At 32.0% G+C, this 15,079-nt stretch overlaps 1 protein-coding gene and 1 pseudogene across 2 annotated transcripts; both read right to left on the reverse strand.

The window, feature by feature from the left end:
• Positions 1-4,138: 4,138 nt before the first annotated feature.
• On the reverse strand, positions 4,139-5,413 carry LOC111282100 (myb-related protein 308-like). The gene is made up of 2 exons (XM_022870048.2): positions 4,973-5,413; positions 4,139-4,882 (listed from the first exon to the last, which is right to left on the reverse strand). The coding sequence occupies exons 1-2, from the start codon at positions 5,233-5,235 to the stop codon at positions 4,372-4,374; spliced, it is 774 nt and encodes a 257-aa protein (XP_022725783.2). The 5' UTR covers positions 5,236-5,413; the 3' UTR covers positions 4,139-4,371.
• A 2,130-nt stretch (positions 5,414-7,543) lies between these two features.
• LOC111281977 (L-ascorbate peroxidase 3-like) lies at positions 7,544-13,324 on the reverse strand (annotated as a pseudogene). Its single transcript, XR_016342387.1, has 9 exons — positions 13,086-13,324; positions 12,781-12,908; positions 11,998-12,047; positions 11,187-11,252; positions 11,059-11,107; positions 9,976-10,058; positions 9,807-9,886; positions 9,614-9,720; positions 7,544-8,793 (listed from the first exon to the last, which is right to left on the reverse strand). The product of XR_016342387.1 is annotated as an L-ascorbate peroxidase 3-like (transcript).
• Between the last annotated feature and the right edge of the window lie 1,755 nt (positions 13,325-15,079).

The following is a 15,079-nucleotide window of genomic DNA, read 5'->3' on the forward strand; positions in this document are numbered from 1 at the left end:
ATCAAGTAATCCCTATTGAGACTTACATTAAATAATGTTATAAATAGATAAATAGAAAGATTATAGATATCATAAATGACATGTAATGAACCAAATAAAAAGATATCTATTACGTATAAATATATATATATATAATTAATTTTACGTATGAATCCTTGTAATATGACCCATTCTTGCATTGAAATTCAATTCAAAAATTTGACCTTAAAAACACATAAACAATGTCGAAATGATTCATGATGTTATGGTTTAACTAAAAAGCTCTAATAATTGAAGGAATTAATAATTAATTTAATTGATTCTTTCACGTTCAAAGTTTTGACATGCTTTTTCTACCGTTGAATGATTTTGTCAAATTACCAACACATGTGGATTGAATTTTGTAACTAAAGTGAACGTGGGATTATTATGAACAATATGAAAAAAAAAAAAAAAAAAGTTCATTATTATAGCCCTAATTGACAAAACCAAACAAATTCATATGCATAGGGGAATATTAATTGTTTGATCTTTTAGGATAATTATCTTTATTTTTTCAAATAGACATCCCAATAATTAAATTTTAAAATTTCATATTAAAAATATCGAGTTTAAATCATAAAATAAACGAGAATATATTTATGGAATGAATGAAATATGATTATTTGTCTTTGATCAAGCGATAAAGAGAGCCTTAAGAAGACACAAAGGTTGGAATTCGACTCCAATCTCCTTTCTCCCATTTGTTATAGGGCTCTGTCCTCTTAAAAATTTTTAAAAAATGATTATTTTATTATTATACAATTAATATTCACATGTAAAAAATTTTATTTTTTTTACATTAACAGTATAAAATTTTAATTTCACAAATAAAATAAAAAAATTGCCATATATTTTTTTAATTATTTTTTATTTTTAATACATGTTATTTTATTAATTTTTTATAAAAAAGAATGATTTTCAAAATATAGAATATTACAGGCAAAAAAAAATTATTACTGCAAAGACTAGAATTGAAAATAATTGAATTTGATTATTAGATATTAAAAATCCCACATGCTCAGACTGAATATTGCTACACTTTTAACAAAGGTAGAAATAAAAATTTGTTCTAACACATGTTACTTGTGCTTTGCTGCCACAAAATTTTCATATTCTTTTTCTTTAAAAAGAATTAAATAAATAATTTTTATGAGTCCCATCAATTTATTTTTCAAAATAATTTTGATTAAAGTCTCATCAAATTTTATAAATAGATTTAGTGTAATTTTATTTATTATTAATAGTAGTAATAGATTTAGAGAAAGGATAAAAAGGACAGGAGGTGGGGCAGCTGGGCCCGGGCTGGTGATAAGAAAGAGAAGAAGCGTGTTGGATTAGGGCCCACAAGTGGCGTGCAAACGGGTCCCGACGCCGCAACCGCCCACATGGGCCTACGTCCGACGGCTTCCAAGTCCAACTACCGCCCAAAAAGGGCGGAGTTGGTACCGTGTGGGACACAGACGTTTCCAGCCTCTTACTAAACCCCCCTTCTTTTCCCTCTAATTACAAACCCTGCCATTCTATTTCCCCAATTACTTTTTTTAAAAATAAAATCACATAATCAAATTTCTTTATATATTATTTCAAAACAAGTGATACCATCTTTTTATATCATATATCCACCAAAATAATTTAATTATAGTCTTTTAATTGGTAAATTTAATTATATTTAATATTTATTTTTTAAAATACACTGTTAATTTTATTTATAAAATTAAAAAATTATACTGTTAATTTATTTAATATTTTTTTTAAAAATAACTAGTAAAACATGAGGATAAAATAATATTGTCCTTTCAACGCAAAACATAGCCTTGAAATATGATAATGGGATTTTCAATCTAACCTTTCAATTGTATAATTAAAATTTTATCAATTTTAATGCTATTTTCAATTTAAATTTTTTTAATACAATACTTAATCCAATTATTTCATTTAATTATTTTTATAAAATGACATCTATTAGGTTTAGGATCAAAACCAACGTTTATAATTTTTTTTTAATTTTCCAATTATAGTTTATTGTAAAAAAATAATATATAGAAAAAATATAATAGTACAATATTTATAAAATAATTTTTGTATGTAATGTAAAATATAAGAAAACAACTATAGATCCTAATTTTTATAATTGGAAGTATAAATGAAAAATAAAGGAATTGATTTTAATTATTAAAGATAAAAAGGGTGATTTGGGCAAGACAAGGGAAACCCCACGGTCCTGCTTCAAGTGCCATCCATGTGATGTTGGTGGTTGTTGAAGAATTAAAAATTAAGATGGAACAATTATTACTTTGTTGATAGAGAGAGCAGCTATAATTATTATTATTAATAACTTGAGACTATGCTAAATGATTTTCTTTGAGAGCAAGTGGGCCAAAAAAAAGGGCAGGGAGGGGTTGAGAAAAAATAAAAAGAAATATCCCATGGAAGCTTCTAATGTCTATACCAAACGCCTTTGAAAAAGAAGGAAAGAGAAAAAAAAGAGAGAAAGAAAGTGGTGAAATGTGGAAAAAGTGAGACCTTTTCTGTATGTGAAGGGCCATTTTTTTTTTGGATTTTGTTCCAATCAAGCTAACACCCATGTGCCACTTGCGCTACTTAATCTTTATTTATTTTTGCCTTTGGCTTTGCTTTTCGTGGTTTGGGTTTTTCTTTTTCATTTTATTAAAATTATACCAGAAACATTATTATTATTATGAAAAAATTATAAAATATCAAGATTTAAATTTTAAATATATTTAATTTTATTTTTAAAGATGATAAAAAATCAATTTGTTTCTTTTTTTGGTTATTTATATTAAATGTTGATAATGAAAATAATTTGATTGGTTCGATATGTATAAAAGATATAATTTAAGCTTAACGATTTTAAGTTTTATTCGGTAAAAAGATGAAAATTTTATTAATTTAATGAATAATCTAACGATTAAACTTGTTAATGACATTCCCATGGAGGGCTAATAAAGTTGGAGAAATATAAATAAATTGGTGAAATCAAGAGTTAAAAGTTACATTAGGCATGCATGCATGATCTCAATCAATTAACTAACACTAAAGGTAAGGGTATGAACCCTAGATTGGTCATCCCATAAGATTTTATATATATTATATAATAATAATAATTAGTGATTTATTGTTTTTAAATTATGAGATAATTGATTTACATAAAAGTCAACATTCGAACCTCATGGCTTCATCATCGGGCCATGTTCTTTCTACCAACTTCGACTTCGGCTTTCACTTGTCTTCTCTTTTCCCACATGAATTATTATGGATTTCGATGTCAAGCTGTCTGACATTCATCACTACTTCAATTCTTAAATCGTTTTTCTCTCTTCAAAACCTATGGAAATTGGATCTCCTGACTTAGCATTGCGCCAGTGTTGAACCTCATCAAAGCTTCATCGTCCCCCATTGATTGGACTGGACCGCTTACAATACCTTTTGTCAACATAAAATAATTACAAATTTAAGCTAATTTGTTTATGTATTCCTTTAAAAAGGATCATTCAAAGGCAGGCAGACAGACAGGGTAGGCGGGGTTTGATGTCTGATAGATTGGTTGGTTGGGGCTCATGGCCAGGATGATTGATTTGTTAGAAGGATGGTTACTAGGGACAGTTGTTAGTTTCTTCACGCCTTTTATTATAGTGAATGGAGCTTTTATTAGAGTGGAAGGGATAGGTTACCCACCACTCCCATCCTTCTTCATTTCTCCTCCTCTCACAGCTTATCCATTGCTTCCAAATGAAAATCAAGCCCTTTCCCAAAAACAGACAAACCCAAAATTTATATTTAGAAAAAAAAAAAGTCAAAAAATCCTTTCCTTATCACATGAATCAACATGCATCACAATAGTTTGACAAAAAATACTAAAAGGAATGGGAAATATATATGCTTTTGAAAGATCTTTTTGTAAAATAGCAAAAAGAGTCATCATTTGTATTTGAAAGAAATATGAGAAAAGAATCTCCCTCCCTCATTCCCTATCTTATGCCAGAGGTATGACCCTTTTGAAGATCTGATCAATGATCATAGAGGTCTGAGAAAGCTCTACTTTTTCTTGGAAAAGAGAGGTAAAAACAAAAGTGTAAAGGAACTGCCTCGTTCCCTTGGAAAGTTAAAAAATTTACATTGAGGAAAGAAAAAGTATATGATCCAATGCAAAAACATTCACCAATAATGATTACCTGTACTATTAGTACATATATATAGTGATCTAATAATCATACAAATTAGAGATAATTAAAGAGAAAATTAGAGGGATTAGTTTTAAAACTAATGACAATCTCCTTGTCATTTCTCTCCATTTCTGTTTAGCTACCTGGTTAAAAATCCAAATACCCTTTATTCCATTTCCAAACTTCTATAATCCCAGAAGCCAGTTTTCAAGCCTAAGAAATCATAACCACTGTTGCTATTGCTGTTGCTACTGCTGGTGCTGTTGCTACTGCTGCTACCAGCAGTACCTATGTTGCAACTGCAGTCTTTGCTGTTTTTCACTCCCAAACTGCAAACAAAACAAAGAGTCCTCCCTCCAGTTTTCAATGGCTCTGGCTGGGTTTGATCGCAAGGAGGGCTAATTCTGAGGTCCAAATTCAAGTCTGGACACCTTTCTTGAACTGGGATTATCTTTTCATCTTTGTTGACAAATCCACTAGGGCTATTAACCTTCTCTTTCTCTTCTTTAGCACCACTGAAAGATATTGTTGTTACATCCTGAGCTGCCTCATTGAGTGGCCTGTGAGTTGCAGGATCAATACCTCTGTGTAATAGCTTCCTTCTTATATGTGTGTTCCAGTAATTCTTTATCTCATTATCTGTTCTTCCTGGTAATTTCCCAGCTATAAGAGACCACCTATAAAACGAATCCCCAAAAGACATACCATCAAAACCAATCAATATTTTCAAAAACTACAAAGTACCAAAGTTGAATACGTATACTTACTTGTTACCAAGAAGGCTATGCAGCTTGATAATGAACTCATCTTCTTCTTCAGTGAAATTGCCACGTTTAAGGTCAGGTCTTAAGTAGTTGATCCAGCGAAGCCTACAACTTTTGCCACAGCGAAGAAGGCCAGCAGCTTTAGGGAGTGAGCGCCAACAACCTTCACCATGAGCTCGGATGTAAGCGATGAGGCGATCATCTTCTTCTTTGGTCCATGCACCTTTGTTCGTATGAGCTTTCTCACAGCAAGGAGACCGTCCCATTTGAGTCGTTGAAGAAACTTTTACAAAGTTGTGGAAACTAGCAGTCCTATAGTACCTACGTTGCTGTTTTCAAATAGTATAAATATATAACTAATATTTAGAATTTAGAAGTAGTAGTGAAGGTTGAAAATGGCGTGGAGGCCTTGTTTTTTGCGTTGCTGGAACATGAGGCCGGCCCTTCCAGAGAACTTTGGAAGCGGTTTTATAGCCTTTTCACTATTACTCTCACAAACAGAGACTGACCCTAATTTTGCTTCTAGATGTGAGTTGGTGAGACAGGTTTGAGTGAGTGGCTGTGGCTGGTGGCATCTCTCTTGATGACATAAGCATCAATCTTATATAATATCAAGTTAAAGAGATATATATAAACTGTGGGTAACCTTCAGGTAGGTGTAAAGTAAGGTATTAAAGTATGGGCAAGACAAAGTGTGATCTCTGCTCCTCTCCCACTTTTTTCAAACCTTCGGCCCTTTGTCCAAACCTTCACTACTTTAGATTAATAATTTAGTTAGCTTTCATAATATCTTTCCCCCAACTCAACAGACAACATTTACCAGAATACATGTACAACTTATATTTTTTTTCCTGTTGTTGGAGCTACCATCCTTTAAAGAGGCAAATATCAGCCTTATTTTGCACCTGAAATGCATTTGTTATTCATGGAGATTGCGGTTTAATAATAAAAAAAAGTTTTAAATATTGAGATTTAAATATTATATCCGCCCGATGTTTTCCTTGATAATTAGCTCTAAAAAGTAGTCTTTGATAATACTATATAGCTAATGTTGGCTAGTTTTGGTTTGCACAAAAATCAAATCTTGAAGCAAAGTTATGGATTATGTATATGAATAGTGAGTGTTATTTTAGTGGGAAAAATATAAAAATCTTGCTATATTGGTTAGTTGTAGCAGTGATATGGGAAAGAAAATGTCCAAGTGGATTGTTTATTCTTGTGGATAAATCATAATATAGAGATGGTAGTTGCCCTTCTTTATTCTATTGGTATACTATCATGCATCAGACAAAGGGCTTCTAGAAGACTTGGAGGTTCGGTTTACAGGGCAAGATGATGAAAGAAAAGGGGAGAATAGGAAAATATTATGGATGTGGTTGCTATTAGGGTGTAAATAATAAATCTTCGCTTGTAAGTTAATTAAATTTGGTTTAAATAAATTTTAATTTTAATTTTATTATTATTAAGTCGAATTTAATGTCGAATTTAAACAACACAATTTATTAGATCAATCATATTATTATATCATAATATTTAATTTGAATATTTTACGAATTTACTTAAATTTTTATATTTTAATTGTTTTAATTAAAATAGTATTGTTTTATTTATATATATTAATATGATTTTGAGTTTAAATATAAATAATCGAAATTAAATATGATAATTGAGTTTTTTTTACTTGATAAAAAAATTTAATTTAATGAATTCAAATAACTTAATTTTTATTTTAAGTAAAATTTAAATTTAAAAATTAAAATTTAATTAAACTTGAATTAAATTTTAAACAATAAATTTTGAATCAGTTATTTATTCAATACAGCTCGATTACACATTGTACGTAAACTTTGGTTCACCTTCCATGTTTCCTTTGGTTTTTTTTTTCTTTTTTTTCTCCTTCCCCAACCTTGCGGTGTAAGTTTAATCAACAAAGGAGAAGAGAAGGCAGCAAAGATTAGGGATGGGAAAGCCTGATTCATTTCACCATTTTGTTGTTGTCTTCTATCTTTCCATCCAATTTGCATATTAGAATTTGTTACCCCGTACCACACACGAGCCTTTCTCTCTCTCTCTCTCTCTCTCTCTCTCTCTCTCTCTCTCTCTTTATCATGAAATTCTATTAGATGGTAAGAGCTAAGGATCATGAGCAGATATTGTTTTCAGAGGAGGGGGAGAGGTCCACCCATGAAAGAATCTGTATATTGAATTTCACCAATTTTTTTCACCTTTCTGACTGTCCTCACTTTGTGTTGAAATTATATGGGGGGCACCCTTTAAGATTTTATTCTTCTCCCTCCAGTACTTTTTTTTTTTTTTTAATTTTTTAACAAATACCCACCAAAGCCTATCTATTTGTTTTTGCCTTTCAAATTTTGAACAAACAATAAAATTAAATTTTACACCAAATTTGCTCACGAAAAGAGAAGAAAAACTTGAAAGTGCATGGTGAAAGATGATAGGAGGAAAAAAATTAGAGATTAATGTGTAATTTAAAACGAAATATTTTGATATGATATAAATATGATAAAAATAAACATAATACAATTTTTAATTTTAATAATAATTATAAATAAATTTAATTAAAAAATATATTTTATATTTTTATATCTATACAAATATAATATATAATATTTATAAAAAATATAGAATTATTTAACCTATACAAAAAATCATGATCAAACATATACCTACACGCATTAATTGATCGTGCCTCACCTGTTTCAACCAGACCGCGGCACGGCGCTCATCGCAATCAGTTAGGTCGGCATTTTAACCAATTCTTTTTCCCAACGAGCCGTCCCCTATTCTACCACATGATTGGTTAAGGTCCTGAAGAGGGGTAATGTTTAGGCTAGTATTGTCTTTTTCTTCGGTAGTTTAAGACAAGGGAAGACCTTTTTTTTTTTTTTCATCCCAGGGCTTCAAAAAAATTTACATATTACTCAAACAATTACAGCAACAAGTGGATGCCATGTGCTTAGGTATTCAGCAAGACTTGAGGAGTAAGCATAGCTGTCCTAAACAGGCTGAAGAGTTAAGACCCTTACATTACCTACCTACCTCTTTCTCTCTTTGGCTGCCCCTCCCCCTCCACCTTGTGAGACTCTCTTAAACTTTGCGGAAGGTCAGTTTCAGTCTCGAGACATACAAATCCACACCTTTGTCAAAAATTTCTTTAGTTTCATGCCTTTTGGTTGCAGACTTGCAGTATGACCAGTATCCCTGGGGCAGAGCGCATATCTGGTTGAGATCTTGTTTTAGTGATTGGTCCCTCCCTGCTTCAACGAGGTGGCTCAATTAGAGTTGAAAACCAACGCCATTAACAAAAAAACATGAAAACAGAGCAACCTCCAACTTAATTGTACTTTGTAACGGAAATGTCATGCATTGAAGTGGTTCTGGGGCATTGTCCCTACGCTTGTTTAATACTGTTCAAAATGGGAGAATGTATTTTCATCATTTACTAATATTACCAATATGTCTAGATTGGCAATGAACACGGCCTGTAGGAGGGGATGTCATGGTCAGAAAACAATTGCATGGGTAGCCAGATGATCGGTCCAAGTTCTGCTAATTGATAAGGGAATAATGCATGTTTTATTGTAAAAAGACATAGTAATCTAGCTTCATTTCATTCGTTTGCGGACCTCATAAAAGTAGCTTAATATCACCACAGCAGCGGCAACTGCAACCCCAACAGCACCCTGTGCCAATATGGTGCTGTCATTTACAATTACCTTGGAGAGAGAGAAGCTGGGAGTAAACCCTAGTTCTGAAAGTTTCTTATGTGATTCTGCATAATCTCTGAAGAATGCAGCCTCATCCTTCCAAATGCCAGAAATGAGAGGGAATATCATACATGTCAGATAAAAGATTGGCCAAACCCTAAGAAAAATCATATGAAAAGATGAAGTTCAAAAGAAATAGAATGGCGATGAAAGATTAATTAAAGAGAAGATCAGAACATAGCATTGGAGGATGCCAACCGACAGCTTCAATCAATTTAACCATGTACCAACCTTAGACTTAGGTATTTGCTAGTCCAGGAATCATAGCAGAATAGATATTTATTTGCATAATGTCTCAGTCCAAGATTGGTCTATATCACCTAAAGAGATGATTCCTGCAAGGCATTAGCCAGTGTTTGACCAAGTTTGGCTAACATTAGACTAGGATCACACAGAAACATCATATAGACCCAACAAATTACTAATTTAAAAGAAGCACGGGCGGGTTCAGGTTGGTAAGTAAAAGGTCTTTAAAATAGCACAACCCTCCTTGAAGCAAGGTTGAATTCAGTTAGATGAGGACAAATAATTACCTGCTCAAATATTGGTTCAACCTCAATCTAGTTATTTCAAGTAGGTTTTCAGGTAGGCTCTAGTTAAGATTCTGACACTTCCACCAGTGCACAAGTGGCCCAAACAGAAACAGTAAAAGTAACATCATGATCTACCAAGAACAAGGTCTACGAAAAACCAGACATAAAATCGTATTAAATACACAGGCAATTACATTATAAATTCAGCAACATTGCAGAGTGACAAGATAAATCTGCACACAAGCATTCCATAAATGTCTCAAAGTGGCCTCATAAAATTTGTACAGGTAATACAAATGGCAACCACTCAGTTGTAGTATTACCTTTGCATATTGCTCTACATACATACTGGCTGAACTCAGGGTCATCCAACAAAGCCTTGTCTGTTGGAAGCTTTAATAGCCCTTCTGATTCCCCTTTGAGCAGCTCCCTGGCACAATAATAGCAAATGGCTTCGTGTGAATTCTAAGTAAGAAGGAAACATAATAGCTTGCCAATCACAGATCTTAATCTTACGATAAATAAGAGTTATTGAACTTCAGTGGTTCATTGGTCCAAGGGCCATCAAAACCAGATCTCTCTGGATGAGCCCTTCCCTATAACACCAAAGCCGACCCAAAAAGTCTGATGTTGAATCTACAACCAACAAAACCAGGCATAGACAAGAACATGTAAGAAAATGTACCAGAGTGTGACCCCCAGATAATGCCACAATATCATTGTCAGATAGACCCATTTGATAGAAGATGTCCCTCAGATGAGGTGCACCTATCACCAGGATTTTTACAAAAAAAAAAAAAAAGCAAAATTTAGCACACAACTTCACAACATAGAAACATAATATTATACCTGCATTTGAATGTAAAGTGACATGTGGAAGAAGATATTCAAAACTGTTTGTTGAACTAATGATTAATTAATTCTATTTCGGTTTCCAAGTACCAAGTCAATCTCTCCCTATATAGTATACAGCGCAGACGTAACTACTGTTAACTGATCTAAATGGTGTCATCTGACCGGTACAGAAGAGGCTCCTAGGGAACAGTTTGTTGCTGTTATGAGGACTTCAGTAACTATGGTCCCATACTCCCATTCCTGGCTCTAGACAGACAAACTTGACAGAAAAACCAGCACGACAAACTTGTGGGCTTGTTTTGCTTAGTGGAGTCTAAACACTCCAAAAGATAGCGATCAACCTCTAGAGTTTAGTCAACAATCCCGATCCAGACATTTATTTGCCAATATACCATAATTTTCAGAGCAAGACCCAAGCTGCAATAGAGAAATAGAAGGTGGCACAAGGATGATCGTTTTATCTGTTAAGAGTAACCTATGCTCCATTCAACATTAAGCATTCTTCAAGGGAATTTTAACTCCCATCATCCGACAACAAAAAATTATTAGAATACATGACTTTTTCTATCAGAGAGAGTAATGACGACACTAAAGTTATAATGTATTCTGCAAAGTTCATATTTAATTCATTAGAACTGCAGGAAATAGAGAACGTAAGAAGCACCGAGGTCACACATATTAGACATTAGACAAGTGCCTTCAGTTCAATCTCTTCCGTTTATTTTGAAGAAACACATAAGAAAAGAATGCTAAAAGTAGCAAAAGATATGACTGGATAACTAGATAAATCGTTTAAGTATCAAAATTTACGAATATTCAAAGTGCCCAATTACCCAGAATTTACAGTTCCCAGTGCGTGGAAATCAGAAAGTCAAATTTTGGTTTCATAAATGACTTCAGAAATTTCAGTTACCTTTTTTAGCATTTGGAAGTGGGCCTTCCTTGGGACAAATGTTCGAATCCTATTAAACAGAACATGGTTAATCTAATGAATTAACGGAAAACAAGCTACATTTGCAAGAATAAGCCACTACAAGAGACCTTTCTTCCTAGTACAAAGTCAATTGTGGGATCTCCAGTGACTTCAACAGCAACAGCTCCAGCAAGCTGAAAATGAAATCGATACAATTATGGGACATTCATCATACAACACAAAGTCAACAACTTTGGTTTTAATCTAAGTCAGTCGTTGTATGGTGTGGCATATGAAGAAGACGTGCTCTTAAGAAACAGAGAGTTACTTCGGTAAGTGCAACAAACATTCTCAAAATCTACGACACCTCTCAAGTAATATCTTATGCGATTTGGGTTTTAATTGTTCCAAATTTTGAAGTACGATGATAAATTTTCTTCAAATTAAAAGTAATATGGTAAGATTGCACCAATTGAAAGATTGATGGTAAATTTCAACCACCCACATAAGTATAATGGTAAATTTACCCTTTATTCCATAAATAAACAATATAACTTCCTATGAGGAATCTAAACCAAAAACCCTTGCCTCAAACTCCAACGAGGATTTTAGATTCAGTATCTAATCAGCATGTAAATGTTTCTTTATTTCCCCAATGTGTTCATAGACAGAAAAAGAGCCCTTTTTCATATAAGTCCAGTCATATGAAGCACATAATGTAGCCTTTAAAAGGCAAAAGATTTAGAAAAGTTTTGTTTAAAAACTTTCTCGAGCAACATCATTGTGATTTCTTAAAGCTATAGGTCTGTCTTTTAATTTCCTCATCTCCGAATGCTTTCTCTAAAATCAAACAAAATACACTTTATACTTTTTGGTTCTCCAGTGATGCAATTAAATGTCAAATAAAATGCATGCCAACGCTTTCAACTGCATAGTCACCTGGTATAGGTCTGCATACGTGATCTTGGGATGTTTAACCTTCACTTCCTCTGAAATATGCCAAAGAAAATACTCTTTAGTCAAAATAAATAAATAAAAACCTTTGAGATGTATATTCTAACATAAACTAACATACAATACATATGAAGACATTTTACATGCACGAAAACACACAAAAAATGTATTAATATAAATTCAAAACACTTGATAGCAATTCACGTACAATAAAATTTGCAACAATGGGTTGCGAAGATTGACATATTTCTACCACCAACTCCTAATGAAGTAGACAACTGACTACCAGACGATAGAAATTCACCATAAAAGATATGGTGCTTTGTCGACCAAGGCAAGAAACAATGTATCGCCCAAACTTCAATGGCTCAAACCGAACAGAGCCACACAAGTTCAACCTTATAGAGTGAGATCAAAATAAGATCACCCGAATCACTTTGAGCCTATAACATCTTCCATTTTTGCAAAATAAGCACACAAATCTATTACACTGAGCTAAACTTTTACTGAGCAATTTGTGTAATCTGCTATAGCCCCTGTCTAACAATCATGTCATGCTTGTACGTGAGATTTTGAAGCAAATGATTCCGTTGTTCAAACCTATGTCAACACCTCTCACCGACATACTTGCCACTCCTGCTTCCACCTTATAAGATTCTTTAAAACAAGGAAAAAACCCTTTCTAGTGAGTGAAATATTAACAACTATTTCAGCATTCCAGATAATGAAATCTCTCTATCAAAACATGAATGAACTGGAAGCCATAGCCATAGCAAAAATCAATAGCGATTTTCTAGCCGTTATTGGAGCCATGAGAGTACTCTTCTTCATTCCTTATGGAGCCATTGGGTCCACCGGTCTTGGTGCTGACGTCGTACGTCCCTGCGTCGTGCCACCTTCAAGAAAAGAAAGCGGAAAATGGGAAATCAAGCAATTCACAAGGAAAATTCGTCATTAAAACTAATGAATGATACTAAAAACAATATTCCTTGGCTTCTATTTTTCTTCCGGATAATTTGTTCTTTCTAAATTATTAGAACTAAATTCAGAAGAACAAGAAGAAGAAGAAATACGCTAAGCGAAACATGAGGCGATGAGAGCGCGAAGGCCACGACGAGCTTTGTCGATCTGCTTAAGGTACTCGGCGTCGACTACTGGAAACGCCATCGAAATCTCTCTCAGATATCAACTATCAACTGATTTTGTTAGCCTTTTCTGTGAAAAGTGAGGATATGATGAAGACCAGTTCAAACTGTGGAATAGAACAGCAAATGAGGAGAGAGGTTTTGTTTTTTATGGTTACTTTGATTTCGAAAACGAAAATGAGCCATTGAAACAGGATTTGGATAAGGTTTGGACTTTATACAAAGAAGCCCAACCTGTAAGGCGAACTTGCTTTAAAATCGACCATGCTTGCAACATGGGCCTTACTTTAAACCGCCATTAGACGACGAGTCCACGATAACATCAACGAACGGGCTGTTGCTTGTTCGACCCACTCGATAGTACAATCATTTGCGGAAAAAGAAAATCGAAAATGACAAATAACAAAATCAATTTGCTGGCCTAATTTTCCTTTGCAAAGGAAAATGTAAACCGCAATTCTTTCCTTTTGGATCAAACATTTATTATTATTATTATTATTATTACACTTTTTTTTTTTACAGATAAATTATTACTGATGCAATAAATTAACATTATTGATGTAAAACTCGTTGGATCATGTTTATTATAAGATACTGTAAAAATTGTTGGATCATGTTTATTATAAAATATTATTCATTTTGAGGTTTAGAAGTTGATCTAACAATTTGTATTATTATGTTATATTTTATATTATATATGATTTTAAATATAATAGAATAATTTTGATACGAATATTTAAAAGATACAAATAATCAAAACATAAATATAATACGTGTATTATATATATTACACACGACATAATATAATTAATATGTTTTAATCCGTTTTAAAAATGAATAACACGATACGACACAATTAATATAATTATATATAATAACATGATTAATACTAAAATATATAATTAATGATTCAATATTAAATCAAAATGATAATAAAATAAAAAAACTAAAATATGATTATATACATATTATCAACATGTCATTTATTCGTATTGACGTGATAATATTATTAAAATATAATTAATTAATTTATTATGTAATAAATATATAACATGTGTAAAACATGAAATATAAAATTGTAATGTCACGTATCGATATAATTAAGACATAAAATACGATTATAAAAAATATATACATAATTTATTATATGTTATTTTTATATTATATTATCGTATTGTATTTAAATTTATTATATCTATTCGAATTTTACTCTCATTATTTTATCTTTTAAAAGAAATTCTTTCATAAGTCAAATGTAACCCTTATAAAATCACAATCCAATAACAGTAATAATTATCATTTGAGTAAACCTCAATCTTAATTGCTAAACAAGCCGATTGGCTTAATGATACCATGAATTAGCATTATTTTGTCTTATGGATACTTACAACTTCAGCATGTCGGTAAAGCAAAAGAACAATGAAAACCACGTAATAATTCCTAACAATTAAAAAAAAAATGTTTAAAAAATGCATTATTTCATTATGGACTGTCTTTGTGACGGGTAACAATAGGATCGTTGGTGGCACAAATTTTTAGCATTAAATTGTTTGATTTTTAATGTCTTATGTCATGATGATTAATTAAATAAATTTAGCCAATGAAACATTGGGTTAATTTTTTTTTTGGCTCATATGGTATGAATTTTTTTTCTCTTTTACCCTTGGATCCAAAGCAATTTACATCAAAACCTGAAAAAAAAAAAAAATCTCAGCTCCTTTTTGTTTGGCGTGAAAAACTGAGTTGAGAACGCTGTTTTTTTTCATTTCTTTATTTTGATTTTAGTATTTAGAAATTGTAAAATAATTTTCTTATTATTTTATTTAATATAATATTACTATTACATAATAAATTTTATTATTATATAAAAAACAAATAAATTCACATTTATTAAATTTTACAAAAGTTAAATAAATAATAAA

This window comes from Durio zibethinus, chromosome 5 (assembly GCF_047325235.1).
Source record: "Durio zibethinus cultivar Kanyao isolate XHJ-2024 chromosome 5, ASM4732523v1, whole genome shotgun sequence".
Taxonomy (NCBI): domain Eukaryota; kingdom Viridiplantae; phylum Streptophyta; class Magnoliopsida; order Malvales; family Malvaceae; genus Durio; species Durio zibethinus.